Consider the following 16,062-nt stretch of genomic DNA (forward strand, 5'->3'; position numbering starts at 1 on the left):
CACAGCTGCTGAGAGTGCGGTATCTTATAAGCATTTAAGATTTTTTTCTAAGTTTATTAAACAATATGTTTACAAGCATTCAAGTTCAAGTTCTTGAGGCTGAATAGAATAGTCAAAAGTACAATTAGGAACAAACATAAAAGTAATAACAATAAATACTGTTACATCAAAAGCCACAAATATATATATATACATATATATAATTCTGATCATTCAGAGCGATCAGTGTGGGGTCAAATAAAGTGATAGACATAAGAAATAATTATAAAGTTATTTGGCATTCCTGGATCTCATTAATTTCTATGAAAGTAAGAAAATTTATATTTATAAAATAATTACATTAAATTGTATAACCATGAGGAAAAGATCTGATCTGTTCATAACTCTCCTTCACTCATTTTTGCCTGTACACTGTTAGTGGTACTGGGATTATTGTCTGTTGTCTGACTTGTCTGAGATTGTTGATATTCTTCTCCACAGGAAGTACACCGTCGCCATATCTTCAAATATGCAGTCTTGATCTTTTGTATTTTAAATGCGTATACAACTGGGTTTACAGCAGAGTTACCATGAGAAAGTAGGATGCCAACATGGAAAGCTTTTGTTGGTACAGCATTTGGTCCATAAAAGTATGCAATGCAGTTCATTATGTGGAGAGGAAGCCAGGACAGGGCAAACAAAGCCAAGACCAGAGACAAAGATCCTGCCAGCTGTTTCTCTTTCTTTAGATAGTTTTCAGACCGATTTCGTGTTCTGTTTTCTGGTTTCTGTTGAAGGTTTCCTCGAATGGTACAGAACACAACGCCGTAAAGCACAGTCATCACCAGAAGAGGAGACAGGTTACAGAGGAAGAAGTTAAAGTAAACCAGGTATGACATGGGGATTACAGTTATAAACTGGCAGACAATGGTAGAGTTGACTGAGTTAGACAGAGTTTCACGGTTGTACCATCCAAGCATTGGAGCAAAACTCAGTAGTACTGCAACAAGCCAACATGCTGCCACTGCAAGCAATGAATGTCTCTGTGTTACAGTCCTTTTGTACCTGTAGAGAAGAACAGTAATCACTAGGAGCCTGTATCAACAGTTATTTATTGTTTATTTATTTGTTTGTTTATGTTTCTCACAACATAAAAATCTGTATAAAATATTTCTAAAAATGACTAAAAATCAAATAAATAATGCAACTCAGATTAGTGTTAAAAATGATTTTAAGTATGTGTTAACCTTGTATTAACATCACATTCTAAAACTGAATACCTGACATTTCCAGGTTTACTTTACTTTTATTAAGTGTGTGTAAATATTCATACCTGAGAGGGATATACACCCTGAGGTAACGATCCACTGCAATAGCCACTAAAGTCAGAACAGAGACCAAGGTGAACAGGATGATCATGCAGCTGATGAAGAGACAGGAGTGAAATGAAGTCCTCACTCGTCCGTCCACCACCACAGCCAACGGTATGGCCACACAGCCAACCATAAAGTCGACCACAGCCAGAGACACAATTAGACAGAAGGTGGGCTGCTTTAGGCTTTTACTGATCCACACTGCTAAAATAACCAAGATGTTACCCAAACAGCAGCTAACAGCAATAAGTACCTCCACCAATGTATAGATCACTTCTTCCATATTCACAGTACTTTCTAACTGGCTAATGATGGTTACTGGTGTACTAAGTCTGAATGTGCTGTGCTCTTTTAAAAGCTTTAACACATTCTCTCCCCTTCTAGCATTTAATACAGATTACAGGTCTCAAAAAATCATTGGCTATTCTGTACATCAAACCACACCCTTAATGAGAGATATTTTAGTGCAGCTGGGGGTGTGTTTGTGTAGGTCAGATGCATCATTGTACATTACATTTGGGTGTGAAACTGCCTTTCCGCTTTTTCAGGCGCACACACAAAGAAAATAAGACTTGGTTCATATATGTTGGATTCATACAGTCAAGTTACATTTATCCATAAAACACATTTAAAAACAACAGATGTTAAGTGGAAATTAAGATGCAGAACATATAGCATGAAAACCAAAAGGTAAACATATTTATTTTTATCCAGAATATCTTTTAAGGATTTTAATGTCATACAAATAACTTAAACATCTTATTATATAGAGGTTTTACACATATCAGCAAGTAATGTCATGTTGATATGTTTTGTTGTGGATGCCATGTTGGACAGGATGCAGAGGTTCTGTGAATCTTGAGATCTTCCTGTGGGACTTTTACATAGCTAACCACAAACGTGTGACTGAAACAAGAGACAGCAGAGAAATTGGAGCAACAAATACATTTTGAATTAAAACATAAGATAGATTTGATTGTTCAAAGCAAAAAAGCACAACACATGCAGCTTTGATCTTTCGAATTTTTGAATGCATTTACAACTGGGTTTACAGCTGAGGTAGTAAGAGATAGCAGGATGCCAACATAGAAAGCTGTTGGTGTGTGTTAAGCATGATTACTGCATCTGATGTTATTTTTGTTTGAGATGATTTGCTGCATTGCACATTCTGTGAGGTGACAATATTAAAATAACACATCCTAAACATCTTTGTGGAACTGAAACTGAAACTAAAGTACACTAGCATTTATTTATAGAGCCCATTTAACTGCTTGACCAAATGTTACTGACTTTATAAATATATTATAAATAAAATAAATATTACTAGAGAGGGTTAGGGTTAGGCTTAACCGAAGCACAATTTTTATCTCTCATATTACCACTCTTATACATGCTCAAGATGATGACTGATGACACAGGAAGCCTCTTATTTTACTCTGAGGAGGGAGGATCAAGCACAGACTAATGTTTGAGGGGGACAGCAAACCTCCACAGTTTAATCCAAAAGGCTGAATTCAGCTGTTGAAAATAAAAATAAATAATCACAGGCATGTACCTACACAAATAATTTACAGTACACAGCAAGTAAATGAGAGATATCAGCTTTTGATTTTTGAATGATATTTATTATAAATTTGCAACATTTAAAATATGTACAGTGGTAAGAAAAAGTATTGAATTGTGTTATTTTCTGCATTAATTCATAAAATGTGATCTGATCTTTATCTAATCATCAAAACATATCAGTGACTGAATTTGATACTAGCCTTCATCAGACATTGTTTTAACTATTGTAACTATAAGAAGACGAAACAGCAAAGACTTATCTCTGTTTTATCTCTGACATTTCTCTACAATATTACACAGTGTATTACCCACAAGGTACTACCCTCTGACCTGGGACTTGTTTAAGGAGTAAAATTACTCTCTGAAACTTCTTTTAGAATTTGTCTCCTCTGATAGGAACTCAGCTATGGGTATTTGCTGATATAATACAGCAATTAGTCATGACTTTTAACTCCTTTAAGCAGCACACTTTCTCCAGACGCTCTCCATATTTTACAGACTCCTTTGCCTGAGATGTGCTGAGTGTCCTGTGGGATGAAAACATGCTGCAATACCACAAATACATGGGAACAACACAATATCTCCTCGCACAGAACCTCAAAGTTCTTAAATTCAAGTGGAGTCCAGTACAATTCTTAAAACACAGAAATGAGAATTTCACTAGAAAGTTTCAATTTCAATTTAAGTGTTAATTTTTGAATTTGAAAAGTTTTGGCACCTCCCAGTGGTTGTATCATTAAATACACTGTGGCAGTGTGAGTGTGTGAATGTTAACACTAGAAACTGAATCATATCCTGGAAAGGCTTGTTAGGTGAAGTCACACCCTCCCCTTCCATTGTTTCACCTAACGAACCAATTCAGGCCATGTGTGAAATGAAACCAACCTGGAGGATAAATGTGTGGTCTCTAACCAACCATCCTCCGACTGAAGAAGATGAGACAAAATAAGAAGTCCTTATGGTCAAAATTTAACTTGGTAGCTTTTGTCAAAGACCATTTTAAAACACACATAATAATAATAACAATAATAAACAATGAACAGTAAATACAGTTAAAAAAACAATATGTGCAAATAGACAATGTGTGTAAATAATATTTACGATTTATTTTAAGTAGCAGCAGTAGAGATAAGCGGCTACCTAAAAAAAAAAAAAGTTCAGTTGATATGATTCAACTTCCAGATCATTATTTATGGTACATTTGATGAGTGAAGTGATTTCATAGGGCTCATTTTCAAATTCTTACACCAAAGGACACAAGCTGCTGTGAGAATGCTTTGTTTTTTCTGTAACAGATACCTGGAATCAATTGCAGAACAAATTCATATTCAATATATTCATATCACAGATTGACTTGGTTTGTTTACCTGTCTCTGTTTTTATCACATTTCAACACAGACATGGACATCATTTCATATTTTCTTGGTCTATTTAAGCCTCAGTACATTGTTGCCTGATTTTATTGAATGTGTATGTATGTATGTAGAAACTACTGAGTTCTGTGTTCAGTGTTACTTAGATAAATGGCGCCCTCTACACCCATTATTTGTAACTAAACCACAGTACTGTCCGAAAACAGAGTTTGGTAAAGATGTGTGTTTATCCAGCATAATTTAGATTCAAAAATGTAAATCCTTAAATCTCTGTCAATTTGTCAAAAAAACTACATTTACGTATATATGACGTCAGTGACTGCTGTCGGCGTCACTGACGTCAGAGTGCGTCCGTGGTTGCGTGGTGAAGTAAAGAAAACCGAAGCTGGTCTTAGTTTTGTTTATTGTTTGAAATGTTTGTATGAAATGTAGGAGGATAAATAGAGTTAAAAACACCGCTGCTGAGAGTGCGGTATCTTAAAAGCATTTAAGATTTTTTTCTAAGTTTATTAAACAATATGTTTACAAGCATTCAAGTTCAAGTTCTTGAGGCTGAGTAGAATAGTCAAAAGTACAATTAGGAACAAACATAAAAGTAATAACAATAAATACTGTTATATCAAAAGCCACAAATATATATATACATATATATATATATATATATATATATATATATATATATATATATATAATTCTGATCATTCAGAGAGATCAGTGTGGGGTCAAATAAAGTGATAGACATAAGAAATAATTATAAAGTTATTTGGCATTCCTGGATCTCATTAATTTCTATGAAAGTAAGAAAATGTATATTTATAAAATAATTACATTAAATTGTATAACCATGAGGAAAAGATCTGATCTGTTCATAACTCTCCTTCACTCATTTTTGCCTGTACACTGTTAGTGGTACTGGGATTATTGTCTGTTGTCTGACTTGTCTGAGATTGTTGATATTCTTCTCCACAGGAAGTACACCGTCGCCATATCTTCAAATATGCAGTCTTGATCTTTTGTATTTTAAATGCGTATACAACTGGGTTTACAGCAGAGTTACCATGAGAAAGTAGGATGCCAACATGGAAAGCTTTTGTTGGTACAGCATTTGGTCCATAAAAGTATGCAATGCAGTTCATTATGTGGAGAGGAAGCCAGGACAGGGCAAACAAAGCCAAGACCAGAGACAAAGATCCTGCCAGCTGTTTCTCTTTCTTTAGATAGTTTTCTGACTGAATTCGTGTTCTGTTTTCTGGTTTCTGTTGAAGGTTTCCTCGAATGGTACAGAACACAAAGCCGTAAAGCACAGTCATCACCAAAAGAGGAGTCAGGTTGCAGAGGAAGAAGCTGAAGTAAACCAGGTATGACATGGGGATCACAATTATAAACTGGCAGACAATGGTAGAGTTGACTGAGTTAGACAGAGTTTCACGGTTGTACCATCCAAGCATTGGAGCAAAACTCAGTATTACTGCAACAAGCCAACATGCTGCCACTGCAAGCAATGAATGTCTCTGTGTTACAGTCCTTTTGTACCTGTAGAGAAGAACAGTAATCACTAGGAGCCTGTACCAACAGTTATTTATGTTTCTCCCAAACATAAATCAGTATAAAAGATTTCTAAAAATGACTAAAAATCAAATAAATAATGCAACTCAGATAAATAGTGTTAAAAATGATTTTAAGTATGTGTTAACCTTGTATTAACATCACATTCTAAAACTGAATACCTGACATTTCCAGGTTTACTTTACTTTTATTAAGTGTGTGTAAATATTCATACCTGAGAGGGATATACACCCTGAGGTAACGATCCACTGCAATAGCCACTAAAGTCAGAACAGAGACCAAGGTTAACAGGATGATCACGCAGCTGATGAAGAGACAGGTGTGAAATGAAGTCCTCACTCGTCCGTCCACCACCACAGCCAACGGTATGGCCACGCAGCCAACCATAAAGTCGACCACAGCCAGAGACACAATTAGACAGAAGGTGGGCTGCTTTAGGCTTTTACTGATCCACACTGCTAAAATAACCAAGATGTTACCCAAACAGCAGCTAACAGCAATAAGCACCTCCACCAGTGTATAGATCACTTCTTCCATATTCACAGTACTTTCTAACTGGCTAATGATGGTTACTGGTGTACTAAGTCTGAATGTGCTGTGCTCTTTTAAAAGCTTTAACACGATCTCTCCCCTTCTAGCATTTAATACAGATTACAGGTCTCAAAAAATCATTGGCTATTCTGTACATCAAACCACATCCTCAATGAGAGATATTTTAGTGCAGCTGGGGGTGTGTTTGTGTAGGTCACATGCACCATTGTACATGACATTTGGGTGTGAAACTGCCTTTCCGCTTTTTCAGGCACACACAAAGAAAATAAGACTTGGTTCATATATGTTGGATTCATACAGTCAAGTTACATTTATCCATAAAACACATTTAAAAACAACAGATGTTAAGTGGAAATTAAGATGCAGAACATATAGCATGAAAACCAAAAGGTAAACATTTTTATTTTTATCCAGAATATATGTTAAGGATTTTAATTTCATACAAAGAACCTAAATTTCTTATTATGTAGAGGTTTTACACATATCAGCAAGTAATGTCATGTTGATATGTTTTGTTGTGGATACCATGTTGGACAGGATGCAGAGGTTCTGTGAATCCTGAGATCTTCCTGTGTGGCTTTTACATAGCTAACCACAAACGTGTGACTGAAAACAAGAGCGTACAGAGAAATTGGAGAAAAAAATACATTTTGAATTAAAACATAAGATAGATTTGATTGTTCAAAGCAAAAAAGCACAACACATGCAGCTTTGATCTTTTGTGTTTTTGAATGTATTTACAACTGGGTTTACAGCTGAGGTAGCAAGAGATAGCAGAATGCCAACATAGAAAGCTGTTGGTGTGTGTTAAGCATGATTACTACATCTGATGTTATTTTTATTGAGATGATTTGCTGCATTGCACATTCTGTGAGGTGACATTATTATAAAAACACAACCTGAACATCTTTGTGGAACTGAAACTGAAACTAAAGTACACTAGCATTTATTTATAGAGCCCATTTAACTGCTTGACCAAATGTTACTGACTTTATAAATATATTATAAATAAAATAAATATTACTAGAGAGGGTTAGGGTTAGGCTTAACCGAAGCACAATTTTATCTCTCATATTACCACACTTAAAAATGCTCAAGATGATGACTGATGACACAGGAAGCCTCTTATTTCACTCCGAGGAGGGAGGACCAAGCAAAGACTAATGTTTGAGGGGGACAGCAAACCTCCACAGTTTAATCCAAAAGGCTGAATTCAGCTGTGGAAAATAAAAATAAATAATCACAGGCATGTACCTACACAAATAATTTACAGTACACAGCAAGTAAATGAGAGATATCAGCTTTTGATTTTTGAATTATATTTATTATAAATTTGCAACATTTAAAAATGTACAGTAGCAAGAAAAAGTATTGAACTGTGTTATTTTCTGCATTAATTTGTCATAAAATGTGATCTGATCTTTATCTAATCATCAAAACATATCAGTGACTGAATTTGATACTAGCCTTCATCAGACATTGTTTTCATTATTGTAACTATAAGAAGACGAAACAGCAAAGACTTATCTTTGTTTTAACTCTGACATTTCTCTACAATATTTCCCAGTGTATTACCCACAAGGTACTACCCTCTGAACTGGGACTTGTTTTAGGAGTAAAATAACTCTTTGAAACTTCTTTTAGATTTTGTCTCCTCTGATAGGAACTCAGTTATGGGTATTTGCTGATATAATACAGCAATTAGTCATGACTTTTTACTCCTTTAAGCAGCACACTTTCTCCAGACGCTCTCCATATTTTACAGACTCCTTTGCCTGAGATGTGCTGAGTGTCCTGTGGGATGAAAACATCCAGCAATACCACAAATACATGGGAACAACACAATAAGTCTACACACAGAACTTCAAAGTTCTCAAATTCAAGTGTTAATTTTTGAATTTGAAAAGTTTTGGCACCTCCCAGTGGTTGTATCATTAAATACACCGTGGCAGTGTGAGTGTGTGAATGTTAACACTAGAAACTGAATCATATCCTGGAAAGGCTCGTTAGGTGAAGTCACACCCTCCCCTTCCATTGTTTATTTATATATATATATATACATATATATATATATATATATATATATATATATAATATATAATATATATCTATATATATATATATATATATATACATATAATATTATATAGAGATATATATATATAGATATATTATACTATACATAGACATATTATATATATATATATATATATATTATTATATATTATATATATATATATTATAGATATATATATATATATATTATTATATATATATGTCATTTGGCAGTCAGTTTTATCTTAAGTGACTTACAAGTGAGGTACAAGGCAAAATATGTAAGCCAAGGAGAAGAACTTGCTCTAGGAGGAACTGTTTCTATATCATGAGGCGTAAGTCCTGTGGAGGGACCAGAAGATGTTTTTTACTGGCAGAGCTCAGTGGGGGCGTTGTAGACCTGGATAAGGGAGATCAGGTATGCAGGTGTTGTTGAGTTCACCACTTTGTAGGCAAAGGTCAGGGCATTGAACCTGATGCGGGCAGCTGGATGCCAATTCTGAACAAGGTGAGCACCACATCCTTGTCAGAGGGACGGTACTGACGGATCAGAAGCTGCATGGCCAGAATAAACTGCAGGAAAAAACAACAAAACAAGACAAAATGAGGATCAAATCTTTTTGATCTAAATAAATCTTAAAAAGTGACTTTCTAGCATATGCTCATCAGTCCAATATCAACTGTGCAATAATAGGCTGTGGTCGTTTGACACTGGCATCAATGTGTGTTAATATTTAAAAGACCTGCAGAAGCTCAGGAGCAGTCATCATATATCATGATCAGCTAATAGTTAACTTTTATCAGCTTTACCTGTAGCAAAGTCCTATATGTAGTAGACATCTGTGTAACACACTCCCTGAACCAGCTGAAAATCATAATAAAGTGATTTATCTGTGTGCTGGCTACAGGATTACATCACATACGAACAAAAAACGACGCTTCCTTACGGTAGTCAGACAAGTTGTCAAGTTTGGTCCTATTCGCCGAACAGCACAGTCCAACTACAGCTGCTGAAATGAACTCTGAACAAGAAAAATCAGAATAAAGCTGAAAGTTACCTGAACTCTTCTTTACCACTGTGCCGCTGCTGTCGGCGTCACTGACGTCAGAGTGCGTCCGTGGTTGCGTGGTGACGACAGCTGCAGCAAACCGGAAAAGAAGCCGAAGCTGTTTTTAGTTTTGTACTTTTGTTTATTGTTTGAAATGTTTTAGGATCTTTATTAGGATGATAAATACAGTTAAAAACACCACTGCTGAGAGTGCGGTATCTTATAAGCATTCAAGATTTTTTTCCAACTTTATTAAACGATATGTTTACAAGCACTCAAGTTGTTGAGGCTGAGTAGAATAGTCAAAAGTATAATTAGGAACAAACATAAAAGTAATAACAATAAATACTGTTATATCAAAAGCCACAATTCTGATCTAATATTATATCATCATTATATCAATTCTGATATAATTCTGATCATTCAGAGGATCAGTGTGGGGTCAAATAAAGTGATAGACATAAGAAATAATTATAAACATATATGGCATTCATGGATCTCATTCATTTTTAATGAAACTGAGAATATATATTTATATCACATTGCATCGTGATTGAGGTGTAAATTGTATTGTCATGAGGAAAAGATCTGATCTGTTCATAACTCTCCTTCACTCATTTTTGCCTGTACACTGTTAGTGGTACTGGGATTATTGTCTGTTGTCTGACCTGTCTGAGATCTTTAATATTCTTCTTCACAGGAAGTACACCGTCGCCATATCTTCAAGTATGCAGTCTTGATCTTTTGTATTTTAAATGCGTATACAACTGGGTTTACAGCAGAGTTACCATGAGAAAGTAGGATGCCAACATGGAAAGCTTTTGTTGGTACATCATTTGGTCCATAAAAGTATGCAATGCAGTTCATTATGTGGAGAGGAAGCCAGGACAGGGCAAACAAAGCCAAGACCAGAGACAAAGATCCTGCCAGTTGTTTCTCTTTCTTTAGATAGTTTTCTGACTGAATTCGTTTTCTGTTTTCTGGTTTCTGTTGAAGGTTTCCTCGAATGGTACAGAACACAAAGCCGTAAAGCACAGTCATCACCAAAAGAGGAGACAGGTTACAAAGGAAGAAGTTAAAGTAAACCAGGTATGACATGGGGATCACAGTTATAAACTGGCAGACAATGGTAGAGTTGACTGAGTTAGACAGAGTTTCACGGTTGTACCATCCAGGCATGGGTGCAAAACTCAGTATTACTGCAACAAGCCAACATGCTGCCACTGCAAGCAATGAATGTCTCTGTGTTACAGTCCTTTTGTACCTGTAGAGAAGAACAGTAATCACTAGGAGCCTGTATCAACAGTTATTTATTGTTTCTCACAACATATAAATCAGTATAAAATACTGATAAAAATGACTGAAAATCAAATAAATAAGTCAAGTCAGATAAATAGTGTTAAAAATGATTTTAAGTATGTGTTAACCTTGTATTAACATCACATTCTAAAACTGAATACCTGACATTTCCAGGTTTACTTTACTTTTATTAAGTGTGTGTAAATATTCATACCTGAGAGGGATATACACCCTGAGGTAACGATCCACTGCAATAGCCACTAAAGTCAGAACAGAGACCAAGGTGAACAGGATGATCACGCAGCTGATGAAGAGACAGGAGTGAAATGAAGTCCTCACTCGTCCGTCCACCACCACAGCCAACGGTATGGCCACGCAGCCAACCATAAAGTCGACCACAGCCAGAGACACAATTAGACAGAAGGTGGGCTGCTTTAGGCTTTTACTGATCCACACTGCTAAAATAACCAAGATGTTACCCAAACAGCAGCTAACAGCAATAAGCACCTCCACCAGTGTATAGATCACTTCTTCCATATTCACAGTACTTTCTAACTGGCTAATGATGGTTACTGGTGTACTAAGTCTGAATGTGCTGTGCTCTTTTAAAAGCTTTAACACATTCTCTTCCCTTCTAGCATTTAATACAGATTACAGGTCTCAAAAAATCATTGGTTATTCTGTACATCAAACCACACCCTTAATGAGAGATATTTTAGTGCAGCTGGGGGTGTGTTTGTGTAGGTCAGATGCACCATTGTACATTACATTTGAATGTGAAACTGCCTTTCCGCTCTTTCAGGCAAACACAGACTTGGGAAAGAAAATAAGACTTGGTTCATATATGTTGGATTCATACAGTCAAGTTACATTTATCCATAAAACACATTTAAAAACAACCGATGTTAATCAAAGTGTTTTACAAGTGGAAATTAAGATGCAGAACATATAGCATGAAAAAGGTAAACGTATTTGTTTTTATCCAGAATATATGTTAAGGATTTTAATTTCATACAAAGAACCTAAACTTCTTATTATGTAGAGGTTTTACACATATCAGCAAGTAATGTCATGTTGATATGTTTTGTTGTGGATACCATGTTGGACAGGATGCAGAGGTTCTGTGAATCCTGAGATCTTCCTGTGCGGCTTTTACATAGCTAACCACAAACGTGTGACTGAAACAAGAGACAGCAGAGAAATTGGAGAAACAAATACATTTTGAATTAAAACATAAGATAGATTTGATTGTTCAAAGCAAAAAAGCACAATGCATGCATTTGTGCTGTCAGTTCTGTTGTCTGACTTGTCTGAGATCTTTGATATTCTTCTTCACAGGAAGTACACTGTCGCCATATCTTCAAGTATGCAGTCTTGATCTTTTGTGTTTTTGAATGCATTTACAACTGGGTTTACAGCTGAGGTAGCAAGAGATAGCAGGATGCCAACATAGAAAGCTGTTGGTGTGTGTTAAGCATGATTACTGCATCTGATGTTATTTTTGTTTGAGATGATTTGCTGCATTGCACATTCTGTGAGGTGACAATATTAAAATAACACATCCTAAACATCTTTGTGGAACTGAAACTGAAACTAAAGTACACTAGCATTTATTTATAGAGCACATTTTATAAGAACAGACACTGACTGAAGTACTTTACAGAGAGCAATTTACACTGTTCCTTTGATGGCACGTTTACATATATTAGTGAGCTATAACTGACTGCTTAACCAAATGTTACTGACTTTATAAATATATAATAAATAAAATAAATATTACTAGAGAGACACTTTAAAGGCTTAACCGAAGCACAATTTAATCTCTCATATTACCACTCTTATACATGCTCAAGATGATGACTGATGACACAGGAAGCCTCTTATTTCACTCCGAGGAGGGAGGACCAAGCAAAGACTAATGTTTGAGGGGGACAGCAAACCTCCACAGTTTAATCCAAAAGGCTGAATTCAGCTGTTGAAAATAAAAATAAATAATCACAGGCATGTACCTACACAAATAATTTACAGTACACAGCAAGTAAATGAGAGATATCAGCTTTTGATTTTTGAATTATTCTTATTATAAATTTGCAACATTTAAAAATGTACAGTAGCAAGAAAAAGTATTGAATTGTGTTATTTTTGCATTAATTTGTCATAAAATGTGATCTGATCTTTATCTAATCATCAAAACACATCAGTGACTGAATTTGATACTAGCCTTCATCAGACATTGTTTTCATTATTGTAACTATAAGAAGACGAAACAGCAAAGACTTATCTTTGTTTTAACTCTGACATTTCTCTACAATATTTCACAGTGTATTACCCACAAGGTACTACCCTCTGAACTGGGACTTGTTTTAGGAGTAAAATTACTCTTCGAAACTTCTTTTAGATTTTGTCTCCTGTCTCCTGATAGGAACTCAGCTATGGGTATTTGCTGATATAATACGGCAATTAGTCATGACTTTTAACTCCTTTAAGCAGCACACTTTCTCCAGATGCTCTCCATATTTTACAGACTCCTTTTGCCTGAGATGTGCTGAGTGTCCTGTGGGATGAAAACATCCAGCAATAACACAAATACATGGGAACAACACAATATCTCCTCACACAGAACCTCAAAGTTCTTTAATTCAAGTGGAGTCCAGTACAATTCTCAAAACACAGAAATGAGAATTTCGCTAGAAAGTTTCAATTTCAATTTAAGTGTTAATTTTTGAATTTGAAAAGTTTTGGCACCTCCCAGTGGTTGTATCATTAAATACACCGTGGCAGTGTGAGTGTGTGAATGTTAACACTAGAAACTGAATCATATCCTGGAAAGGCTTGTTAGGTGAAGTTACACCCTCCCCTTCCATTGTTTCACCAAACGAACCTATTCAGGCCATGTGTGAAATGAAACCAACCTGGAGGATAAATGTGTGGTCTCTAACCAACCATCCTCCGACTGAAGAAGATGAGACAAGGTGAGAATTCCATATCGTCATTATGCATACACATAACAAAGTTTATCTTGGTAGCTTTTGTCAAAGATCATTTTAAAACACACATAATAATAAAAATAAATAATTAAAAATAATTTAAAAAAAAACAATATGTGCAAACAGACAATGTTTCTAAATAATATTTACTATTTATTTTATTTATTTTAATCAGCAGCAGTAAAGATAAGCGGCTACCTAAAAAAAAAAAGTCCAGGTGCCATCATTCAACTTCCAAGCCACTATTTATGGTATATTAGGACTCACCTATGTTTGCTCTGTACACTGTTTAAATCATTCATCAGTTATTAATAATATTTATGTTTATTATGTAATTATGTTGTATTATTGTAGACCTGGATGAGGGTGTTCCGGTATGTAGATGCTGTTGAGTTGACCACTTTGTAGGCAAAGGTTAGGGCTTTGAACCTGATGCGAGACAAAAGACATGTCGTTGTTAAAGCTCAGCTGGCCATCAATGATCACCCCGAGGTTTCTGGCAGACTTAGTGGACAGTCACTGAAGACACAGTGTTGATGCTGAGTGTAGTATTGTGGTGAAGTTCTGGCTTGGAAGATGAGAACTTGTGTCTTGGAGAAGCTGAACTGTAGATACCTGTCTCTCATCCAAGCGGAGATGTCAGAGAGACATGCATAGATGAGATAATGGAATCGTCTGGTGGAAAGGACAGGAAGAGCTGTGTTGTCAGCATAGCGATGATGACTGGATAATGGAACCTAGAGATGTTGTATAGGTGGGAAAAAGTAGAGGACAAAAAACTGTGGAGAGGCAGTGACAGTTAGAAACCTGTCCCTGCTAAGATAACCTGAAGGTACGACCAGACAAGCTGAGCCAGAGCTGTAACAGTGATGCCACAGATCAGAGAGTGCAGACAGGAGTATCTGGTGGTTAACAGTGTCAAAGGCTGCAGATAAATCAAGTAAGATTCATTCTTATAGACACAGCTGAGCTATTTTAAACTAGGTACAATCGGTTCAGTTATGAAATTAATTTGTCACACTGACAAATGGAAAGCTGTCAGTTGCTATGTGAAGTGTGGAGAGGACCTGTGCTGGGGGTAGTGTAGGAGAGACCAGGGACGAAAACTGCTCAGGATGAAAAGTCCTGAGGTTCTGGCAGAAAGTTACAAGTAGCTGGATGATGTAGTGGTAACATCGCTGACCTCCATGTGGGAATCCAGTTTGTGGCTTACCCTGCCTTGTAAGATGCTTTGAAAAAAAGCTTCTGACAAATGACTAAATGTAAGTGCAGTGGGAGAATGTGACGTTTGGGAGAGAAACACTGAGCTGAATGAAGTGATCTGCTTTATGTAGAGGAATGACTGACATGTTATTTGTGGTGCAGTCCCAGGTGAGAATGAGATCCAGGCAATTGCCAGCTCTATGTATTGAAGGAGTGGGAACCAATCTCAGATCAAACGTGTTAAGACGTATAAAGACCGCAGCAGTCTGAGGTCAGGCTTCAGGGACGTGGGAGAGCAGCATGTACGACTCATCACAGAAGTTAACCCCGTGGTGGTCGATACATCACAATCACGTGGACTGTAACGGCTGCAGTAAAAATATAGAATTGCCTGTACTGTACACAGTTATCTGTATTAATTTTCATAATAAACCATTTGTTTTTGCAGATAATTTGACACATAGATGCTATATTGCAGAAGATTTCTCAACACAAAATTTGCACTTTGTATTATAGTGCTAATGTTAATAATAGTGAAATATTTCTAGTAGACATCTGCTCAATAACTTATCTTGATGTGATAAAGTGACATCAAAGCCTCCTGTGATACTGGCTCACAGAACAGCGCAGGCAGTGTTTATTCTCTTCTAACATTTGAATAAGCAGATCGGTTTGTGTTTGTGGGTGCCATGTTACAATTTCTTAAGCTGCAATTTAAGTTTCTATCTCAAGGCTGCTGAAAGTCCTTTGTAGAGGTCTGACAGGCTGAACTCAAACAAACAGCCCTCTGGGTGAAATATAACTAGGCAGATTGTACAAGTGTGTGCTTTTTACTTGAGCATTTTCTCCACTAAATGTCAGATTAAAAAACTATACTTTATATTTTTTGCTACTGTGCTACTTATTTGACCTACGACCTTTGAGGCCCTATATTTACTTTTCAGATTTCTTTTTTACTTCAGAAATGTATTGCTTCTTCCTAAGCTGAACAATCCTTTAAAAAAATCCTACTTGAACTATAATAGTATATAAACTATACTCGATTATTGCTGTCAGCTGT

The 16,062-nt window shown here is 36.0% G+C and overlaps 3 protein-coding genes across 3 annotated transcripts; all 3 read right to left on the reverse strand.

Moving 5' to 3' along the window:
* Window positions 1-367: 367 nt before the first annotated feature.
* On the reverse strand, window positions 368-3,462 carry LOC113153463 (adenosine receptor A1-like). Its single transcript, XM_026347101.1, has 3 exons — window positions 3,386-3,462; window positions 1,313-1,732; window positions 368-1,044 (listed from the first exon to the last, which is right to left on the reverse strand). The coding sequence occupies exons 1-3, from the start codon at window positions 3,460-3,462 to the stop codon at window positions 378-380; spliced, it is 1,164 nt and encodes a 387-aa protein (XP_026202886.1). The 3' UTR covers window positions 368-377.
* A 1,557-nt stretch (window positions 3,463-5,019) lies between these two features.
* LOC113154724 (adenosine receptor A1-like) lies at window positions 5,020-6,518 on the reverse strand. The gene is made up of 2 exons (XM_026349072.1): window positions 6,072-6,518; window positions 5,020-5,824 (listed from the first exon to the last, which is right to left on the reverse strand). Exons 1-2 carry the CDS (start codon window positions 6,392-6,394, stop codon window positions 5,158-5,160), a joined length of 990 nt encoding a protein of 329 aa, XP_026204857.1. The 5' UTR covers window positions 6,395-6,518; the 3' UTR covers window positions 5,020-5,157.
* A 3,594-nt stretch (window positions 6,519-10,112) lies between these two features.
* LOC113154765 (adenosine receptor A1-like) lies at window positions 10,113-11,414 on the reverse strand. The gene is made up of 2 exons (XM_026349132.1): window positions 11,027-11,414; window positions 10,113-10,777 (listed from the first exon to the last, which is right to left on the reverse strand). The coding sequence occupies exons 1-2, from the start codon at window positions 11,347-11,349 to the stop codon at window positions 10,195-10,197; spliced, it is 906 nt and encodes a 301-aa protein (XP_026204917.1). The 5' UTR covers window positions 11,350-11,414; the 3' UTR covers window positions 10,113-10,194.
* Window positions 11,415-16,062: the final 4,648 nt, after the last annotated feature.

Source organism: Anabas testudineus, chromosome 5 (assembly GCF_900324465.2).
Source record: "Anabas testudineus chromosome 5, fAnaTes1.2, whole genome shotgun sequence".
NCBI classification, from domain to species: Eukaryota; Metazoa; Chordata; class Actinopteri; order Anabantiformes; family Anabantidae; genus Anabas; species Anabas testudineus.

What these genes read in the sequence shown, in the direction of transcription:
- LOC113153463 (XM_026347101.1), bottom strand. Translation starts at nt 3,462, where the DNA reads ATGTTTTCATCCCACAGGACACTCAGCACATCTCAGGCAAAGGAGTCT. An exon ending in GGAGAGCGTCTGGAGAAAGT is followed by an intron (nt 1,733 to 3,385) that starts GTGCTGCTTAAA and finishes ATTAAATGCTAG; the next exon opens with AAGGGGAGAGAATGTGTTAA. An exon ending in AGGGTGTATATCCCTCTCAG is followed by an intron (nt 1,045 to 1,312) that starts GTATGAATATTT and finishes TCTTCTCTACAG; the next exon opens with GTACAAAAGGACTGTAACAC.
- LOC113154724 (XM_026349072.1), bottom strand. Translation starts at nt 6,394, where the DNA reads ATGGAAGAAGTGATCTATACACTGGTGGAGGTGCTTATTGCTGTTAGC. An exon ending in AGGGTGTATATCCCTCTCAG is followed by an intron (nt 5,825 to 6,071) that starts GTATGAATATTT and finishes TCTTCTCTACAG; the next exon opens with GTACAAAAGGACTGTAACAC.
- LOC113154765 (XM_026349132.1), bottom strand. Translation starts at nt 11,349, where the DNA reads ATGGAAGAAGTGATCTATACACTGGTGGAGGTGCTTATTGCTGTTAGC. An exon ending in AGGGTGTATATCCCTCTCAG is followed by an intron (nt 10,778 to 11,026) that starts GTATGAATATTT and finishes TCTTCTCTACAG; the next exon opens with GTACAAAAGGACTGTAACAC.